General features: G+C 52.6%; 1 protein-coding gene across 1 annotated transcript; it reads right to left on the bottom strand.

Moving 5' to 3' along the window:
* Positions 1 to 320: 320 nt before the first annotated feature.
* On the bottom strand, positions 321 to 6,756 carry NXNL2 (nucleoredoxin like 2). Its single transcript, XM_007111999.2, has 2 exons — positions 6,455 to 6,756; positions 321 to 831 (listed from the first exon to the last, which is right to left on the bottom strand). Exons 1-2 carry the CDS (start codon positions 6,754 to 6,756, stop codon positions 663 to 665), a joined length of 471 nt encoding a protein of 156 aa, XP_007112061.1. The 3' UTR covers positions 321 to 662.
* Positions 6,757 to 8,305: the final 1,549 nt, after the last annotated feature.

Raw genomic sequence — 8,305 nt, 5'->3', positions numbered from 1 at the left:
ATATATGTATATGTATAACTGATTCACTTTGTTATAAAGCGGAAACTAACACACCATTGTAAAGCATTTATACTCCAATAAAGATGTTAAAATAATAAAATAAAATAAAATAATAAAAAATAAAAACTATCCCCTTTGAAAAACCGAACAGTGTTTGAGAATGGTATTTCTCGAGTGCTTCACTCTCCTCGTCAGGGCACTTGGTTTGCCAGGAAAAAGAAGGAAATCAGAGGGCTCCAGGTGGAAATAGGTTTGTTTATTAAAGCAAATAGATTCTGCAAACTTTAGTAAAAAAAATATACTTGTGAAAGCATATCATTAAAATAAAGGCATCTCCAGAAAATGTATCAATAAATATGCTATTTCACCTGAAGAGCCTGTATAGATACATGTTTTGCATAGATTTCCAATAGCTCAATGTGAACACACTTAAGCTCATGTGAAGAAAGCTATGCTAAGAATAACAAAAATGACTACAAACAAGGTTTCAGGGAGGGCGCTCCCTGAGCAATATTTTCTTTCCATCACAGCTGATTGCTTCTGCTCTGAAAGAAACCACCAGCATCGAGAAAGGAAACAGGATGCTCCTCTTCTCTGTCCTGTTCACGCTGCAGAAACTGGAGTGACACACACCTGTCCAGGTCCCCGGAGATCCCCCCAACTCAACCGGAGAAATTCTGGAAGATGTCAGCTGCCTCCACCCAGTTCTGGAAGCAGACCAGCCCCCGCTCCCGGATCTGCTTCCGCCCTTTGTCGGTGATGACGTCCCCGCTCTGTTTCACGATCACAAGCCTGGGAATGGCCATGATGTGGTACCTGGTCCTCAGCTCACTGTGGGAGAGAAGAGAGCGACCAAGGGGTGGCGTGGGACAGGCCAGACTGCTGCACGCCTGCAGGGACCAGCGCCTCCCCAGTGCCAGCTGAGCCTGCAAAGCCTTAGAACCCAGCCTGCCCGGTGAGACCTCCCACTGGGCTGAGGATTCCTTTGGGCTCTTTTCTTCTTGCTGCTGGCTGGGTCCAAGACAGTGCTGTCGCAGAGGAATGTCAGTAGTGATGGGACTGTTCTGCAGCTGTGCTGTCCAATGTCACAGCCACAGTCGCATGTGACTACAGAGCACTTGGAATCTGGCTGGTGAGCCTGAGGAAATGAATTTTGGGTTTTAGTTAATTTTATTTATTTATTTATTTATTGGCTGCCCTAAGCGGCTTGTGGGATCTTAGTTTCCTGACCAGGGATTGAACCCCGGGCCACGGAAGTGAAAGCACTGAGTCATAACCACTGGACTGCCAGGGAATTCCCTGTTTTGGTCAGTTTTAAATTTAAGTAGCCACATGTGGCTAGTGGCTGCCAAATTGCACAGTGCAATTTTAAACCCACAAATAACCCAATACATTTGTATCCCTCCTACATCTCAGGAGGTTTAAATACATCAGGTAGGTATAATAGCAAAAGTTAAAATTCCATGAGTTCTAGATAAATACAAAGGCTTACTAGACTTTCTGCCTTACAGATTCAAGGACACACTGATTAACATTATGGGTGAAACATTTTACTGTCACGTGTAACCCCTTGAGTGACCATTTCACAAAATTATTTGTATTAAGGAAAGGAGCTTCTGCCTTCTTAGTTTTGCAAGTCTCCCCATAACCTTCACAGGGATTAGTACCCTCAAGACAGGACAGCTGGGTGAAAATCCCTGCCCTGTTACCACAGCCAGCTTGCCAGGGCCTCACATTAACTGTAGTCTGATTTTCCTCATCTGTCGCCCTCAGGGTTGTAAAACTGAGTGGAAGGAAAAATGCACTTGAGACCCTCCTGTTACTAAATCTCCTCCGTGACGACTCCATCAGGCCCTTCCTGCTGCTTTCCAGTATCCAAGGCCAAGACAAATCTTAATTCAAGTAGGAAAAAAAAACACAGTACCTACACCCAATGGAGAGAAAATATGCCGTTTTCAAACATCTATGAAATGGTGACAAAACCAGTCTTGTTCTCGGTCATAAAGGGATCTTACTATATTTCAAATAATCAGTGATACACAGACCACTTAATGACATAATGGAATGGGAAACCAATAAGCAATAATTTTTGGAATCAGTTAAAAACTAAATAACCATATATTATATATGAAATCATAATGTCCATATACTATGGGTCCCAAGCTATAGATACACTTAGACACAGAGAGTTATGTCTTACACACTCTTATCCAAAACTAAAAGGCCTCTATATAGCTGAGTTCTGCATTTCATTCAAGAAGCTAGAAAAACAATGATGAAGCAATTACAAGGAAAGTAGAAAGAAGGCAAAAGAAGACTGAGGACAGAAATCACTGGACAAGGAAATGAATCAACATGGGGTGAGCAACAAAGCCAAACCCGATCCTTAGACTAAAAAACAGAGCAAAGCTCTACCAAGATTGAGAAGGAAAAAGGGACGACACGGGGATATCAGGAACCAGGTGGGGCTTTGAGGAGCGAGAAGGAGGTTTGAAGACAGTTCATTGCTCCAGCTTCTTTTCAAAGAGTCACCCAGTGTGGGTCCTCAAATCCCCACCCTGGCAGCCTCTGCTTGGGGACAGCTGTAACCTTGGAACCATGCGGGAAAGACACATAACAACCCTCCTCCCCCCAAGTCATCTCCATCTCCTCTGGGCACTCTGTCCAGAGAGAATAGACCAAGCCTCAGAAAGGAAAAGAGCCTTGTTGCTGGGCAGAATGAAGTGATAACTCTGAGAATTTTAACCATTTCGGGGAAATCTGAGAGCCCATTTCCTCCTCGCTCTGTGTGCAGTTGCAGCATTGGCTCCCTCCCTCCACCTAAAGCAGCACATCCTTATCCCTGGCACAACTGCTTCTGGGTTGCCATGGCAACTTCTGTCTCCAGTCTCTTTCCATCTCAACCACCGGCAGACCATTTCCGAGCAAATCTCGCTACTTGCTCCGAGCATCCATCAAACAAGTGCCCTGCAGGCACCAAGCACTGAACAATGTCTGGTCCAACATTAGAGACTACAGAGACAGGCCCAACCCACCCCCAGACACATACCCTTAGCACAGGGGTGGCACTGGCTCGAGCTATGGAGGGCATAGGCCTCTGGGGTCAGACATGCTCCCGGTGTCCCCAGGGGCACAAAGGAGGAGCTACTAGGCAGAGAAGCGGGGGCTCCAGGGTTGGAGGATGCAGCATGTGTATGACCTGTGGAGGTGGAAAAGTGTGTGGAGTACTCCGGAACATCAGTTTTCCAGTCTGGCAGAACACGGGTGGAAAGGGAAGAAAACAAGGTGATCGTGGGTCAAATGCTGGAGGGGAGTGTGCAAGACACGTACTGAGTGAGTCTCACATGTCAACCAGCAAATGACAGAAATTCCTGCTGGCAAAGTCAGAAGCTGTTACTTGGCTCTTGGGCCCATAACAAAGGGAAGGAAGGCAGGACAGAACCTGGTCTTCGATGCTGTCCCCCCCTCAGGCCTCTTGCCTACCTGCACACAGGCATCTGGGCTGGACCTGAGAGCCCGCCCTTGGCCCGCGCTGCCCCTAGCTGTAGGGACGTCAGTAAACATCTGCCTCTCTAGGCCGGGTCTTGTATGCCGGCTGCACTGGACAGCCAAGATCCACGCGACCTTGAGGACAGGTGAGTGGCTCTAGGCATTCTCTTCCTGCAGGTGCATCTGCAGCGGCACCTCCAGCCATGCCTGGGGTAACCCCAGGCGGGAGGGGGTGTGTGTGTGTTCTGTGGTGATCTATCTCCTCCTGAGCCTCAGGCTGGTCAGCAGAAATCCAGTGGACAGCAGATGATGTGCTTTGGCCTCTGAGGGAAGACAGCCTGGGGTCTCTCACCATGACTGGTTGGTGATGACGGTCCTGGACCCATCTTCTCACAGCACCAAGCAGATGCCGTGCTCTGCACAAATTAAGAACTTCCGAAAAGGCCTCCTGGAGGCTTCCTACATTCTTTAGTTCTCCTTGGTGGCGGCTATTTCTATTTTTGCTCATGATCTGATTCCAAAATGCAGGCTGGGATAAACAGAATTTAGGGCCTAGCTCCAAGAATTTCCCACAGAATACCGCATTTCCTAACTTATAAATTGCAATGACAGGATTAACAAAGTTCAGTCTGGAAAGGGGGAGGCACAAGGAGCTAACTTCCCCCCAGAGAAACCCCCCCTCCAGATTCCTCCAAGGTCAGGCTGGCCAGCCTGAGCTGGCCGAGTGCAGCTGCCTGTGCCCTGAACAGCTCAGCACCTGTAGTGGACTGAATGGGCCTTGACCAGATAAGGCTTCCCTCCGGGAAGCGGAGGGAGCACGGCAACCCTCCCCACCCCACTCCTAGCAAGGTTGTGCTGAGGCTCAGTGTCCCCTGGGAGAGGAAGCCGTAGCCAAAAGGACAGGTTCCAGAGCCAGGAGTACCAGTCCCTGTTCCTCAAAACCATGAAATGGGCAACAGACGCAAAGTCCTGGCACACAAGCAGCTGACAACGCTCTGAATTCGTGCATCAACGCAGTCCTCATCTGTCCTGTGAGGTATCATTATACTCGGAGGTTGAATACCTTGCCTACAGTCACCCCACGAATAGGTCCCACAGCTGGGCTCTGCCCAGGGCCTGAGCTTATTATTAACACTGTCACTCTGTCACTTTCAAAACTAAGTAGGTTCTTTCAAAAGCTGTGTATAACTTGAACGCTAAGCAAATCAAAAATTTTACAACCTCCACTAGACGTGAAGGTATATGCATCCTTCCGCCAAGTAAATCACGAGCATTTGGATTTATCATCGAAGACTTTCCTAATCCTGGTGTGAGTGAGGCCTCAGGAAGCAGGCACCCCCCCCTCGAGGGCCTGGGCCTCACCTCTTCCTCGGCATCAACAAAAGCATGTGCTGGGGGAAAGTGACTCCTCCAGGGAACTTTCCAAAGTTAGCTTCTATTTTTAATTGTTTAATTCCACTTTTAACTGAAAGAAAGCCACCTCAGAATAATTAATTTCGGGGGGGGAGGAAATGCCACAACTGAATATTAATCCCCAGAGAAATGCAACACATGCTGCTATAAAACAAAACCCAGAAATTCACCTCCATATTTGTTAAGGGACGGTGGTGTAATGCACTTTGTGAAGAGCAATAAACCTACGTGTGGACTCTTACACAAGAGGAGACCCCAACATGCCAGACAATCGGTGCCTGTGTCCCAGTCCTCTCTGCAAATCCTCCACAAAGTCCTCCCCTCCCCCCTGCCCCCTCCCCCATCCTTCCTTTTCTTCTTTTTTAAAATTTATTTTATTTATTCATTTTTGGCTTCTGGGTCTTCATTGCTGCGTGCGGGCTTTCTCTAGTTGTGGCGAGTGGAAGCTACTCTTTGTTGTGGTGCAGGCTTCTCATTGTGGTGCCTTGTCTTGTTGCGGAGCACGGGCTCTAGGCGCATGCGCTTCAGTAGTTGTGGCGCACGGGCTTAGATGCTCCGCGGCATGTGGGATATTCCCGGACCAGGGCTCGAACCCGTGTCCCCTGCATTGGCAGGCGGATTCTTAACCACTGCACCACCAGGGAAGCCCCCACATCCTTCCTTTTCCTCCTCCTTCTTCCCCCTCCCAGGTCCTACCACCTCCCCCCGCTTCTCCCTCCTCCTCTCCATGGAGCTCATGACCACAGCCAATAGAGCACTAGGGTCAATTTCCAGTTTGCTCACAAACTCTGAAATCCAGCGGAGCTGAGGTTCCCTGCCATGTTACATCTTTTCTAAAGCAAGGGTGGGGCAAGATCCCTTCAGAGAGCAAGGATTTTTGTCACCTCTGACACGTCTCCTCAAGAGTCCAGGAACCTGCTTCTTTCTACAGTTATAGGAGCAGGAGACTTCTTAATGAAATTTCAGTCACTGCCAGTAAAAATGAAACTGCAACGTGGCCTGGCACTAAGTTCCTCCAGCCCTTGAGTCCTGACCCTTCCCCCGCAGCACCCGGCCCCCAGTCCCGTACTACTGGCCCACAGCAGTCAACCTACGTCTCCCGTTCTGACCTGAGCGGCCTTTCTGGGTCTCCCTCTTTTGCTCTCCAGATAAGGGGCGGTGTCTTCCCTGCGCTGTAGGATGGGGCGTCCCCGGGCTGTGATTTACCAGAGCGGGCTTCCTGGACCGCAGCATCTGCATCACCAGAACTCCCTATAAATTCAGATTCCCGGAGCCTCAGACCCACTGAGTCAGAGGCTAGAGTAGGCCACTGCCCAGGCTCACCAAGCGCCCATGGTGATGCAGACGCTCCCTGTCAGCCAACCGCTAGAGCCTCCCTGGGAAGCCGAAGCAGAGACTACGATGTAGCTGAGAGAGGCTCCAATGGGTTGGGGTGGGGATGGGGTTATCAAAGAGCTCCCGACAGCTGGGAGAAGCACAGGGATGAGGGATTGGGATGGGGGTTGGGGGTGCACCCAACAGCTCCCAGAACCCCCAAACCGTCCCCACTCACTGCCGGTAGGGGTCGTGGAAGGGCAGCGCCAGCCAGGCACCGTGCAGCTCCCGCATGGAGTCCAGCATCTCCTGAGCGCTGCCGTCGGCGGACACAAAGACCACCTCGAAGGGCGCGGACGGCCGCGCCTGGTCTGCTAGCTCCGCGTAGAAGTCGCAGAGCAGCGGCGTGAAATCGCGGCTGGGCGCGCACCGGCCCGCGGCGAAGTACAGCGCCACCACCTTGTTTTGCAGCGCCGCCTCGGCCTCGACCCACGTGCCGTCGTAGGTGACCAGGCGCCGCCCGCCCAGCACGTCCACCATGGCCAGGAGCCGGGACAGCTGCGGCGGGAGGACACCTGCGGCGGGAGGACACCTGCCGGGAGACGCGGGGCGGTGAGCCGGGGCGCACGGACACCTGCGGGAAAACGAGGCGGAGGAGGGGCGGCAGTGAGCGCAAGTGGCTGATCACCTGCAGGCGGACGGTCACCTGCGGGCCGGTGGCGGTCACCGTCCGCCTGCAGCCAGCCGAAGGGACCGGCTGGCTCCCTTCGCACAGCCGGGCACCCGGACCTCGGCACGGGCCTGAGCCTCGGCCTCCGGCTGGAGTAGGGGCGTCCGTACTGAGGAGAGGGGGGCACACTCACAGACAGCCGCGACCCCAGACGCAGCGGCCGTAGCAGCGGCACACACAGCACCAGCCTCCAGGGAGCCGAGGGGCCCCGCCCGGGCCCCGCCCCCGACCCTCCTGCCCCCGCGTCCCGCCCCCAAAGCCCTCCTCTGCAGCCCCCTTCATCTCCCACCCATCTGCGCAGCTCTCGGTCGTGCACTGCAAGCCTTCTCCGCGCTCCCGGCGACGCACTCTTCTCCCCCCTCTCCCATGCCCTCCCCCTCCGCATCCTCCCCTGAGCCCCGCCTGTCGCACCCTCGCCCCAGGTCCCGCTGGCGCTCGCCCCACCCCGCGCTCGGTCGCTCCCCTCCTGCCCCAGGGGTCCCGGCGACCCGCGCGGGAGAGTAAGAGCGGTTCCACCTTTAGGGGGTAGGGACCCGGCGTTGGGGACATCTGGGCCCTGTTCTTTCCTGGGGTTTGCCCCGAAGTACTGCGCTCGGGCTGGGAGGGTACCTGCAAGAAACTGGAGGCGGTTCTTAAAGAATGTTTTATTCCAGAACCAGAGTTATTACTGTGCCCGGCACTGGGATTCAACAGCGAGCAAAAGAGTTTCAACTCCCTGCCCGGAATGGGTGAGGCACTCGCGCGGGGCGCAGAATTCAAGGGAGTTAGCGCCAAAAAATTCAGTGATCAAGATAAATAGTATTCTGATGCAATATTTTAAGTTTTCAAAATTAATGCAAAGAAAAAAAAGTGGTGAACAAAACACCAAATATGTAAGGACAGGATCCCACCCTGCCCTTGGACGCCGACCGCGCTCCTCTCGCCGTAAGTCCCGGCCCACGCCCTGCCTCGCGGAGTTTATATTCCCGTGGGGACAAGAGAAAAACAAAGGTGAATGAGGAAAACAGAATGCGTGCGATGGAGAGAGAAGGGAAGGGAAGCGGCGCGAAATGAATGAGCGACGGTGAAGGAGGGGTCGCGGGCAGAAGAGACGCGAGCTCCCTCCCAGCGGCTCGCTGTTCCCCGTTCTCTGCGCCACCCGCCCCCAACCCCGCTTCCCAGTGAAATGAGACGAAAATGCGCAGACACTGTTCGCTACTAGCCAGGGCTAAGGGAAATTCTGTCGGAGGACTGATGCTGTTCCATGAAGCGCGCTGCCAAAGCCTTGGTTCACTGTCCTCTTGGAAGACTCAGGGGAATTTACAGGCGAATCGGAGAAAAAAAATTTTTTTTGAGAGGAACTAGGAGAACTATAAATCT

This window comes from Physeter macrocephalus, chromosome 9 (genome assembly GCF_002837175.3).
Source record: "Physeter macrocephalus isolate SW-GA chromosome 9, ASM283717v5, whole genome shotgun sequence".
NCBI lineage: Eukaryota > Metazoa > Chordata > Mammalia > Artiodactyla > Physeteridae > Physeter > Physeter macrocephalus.
This window is presented reverse-complemented; position numbering and strand designations above follow the sequence as displayed.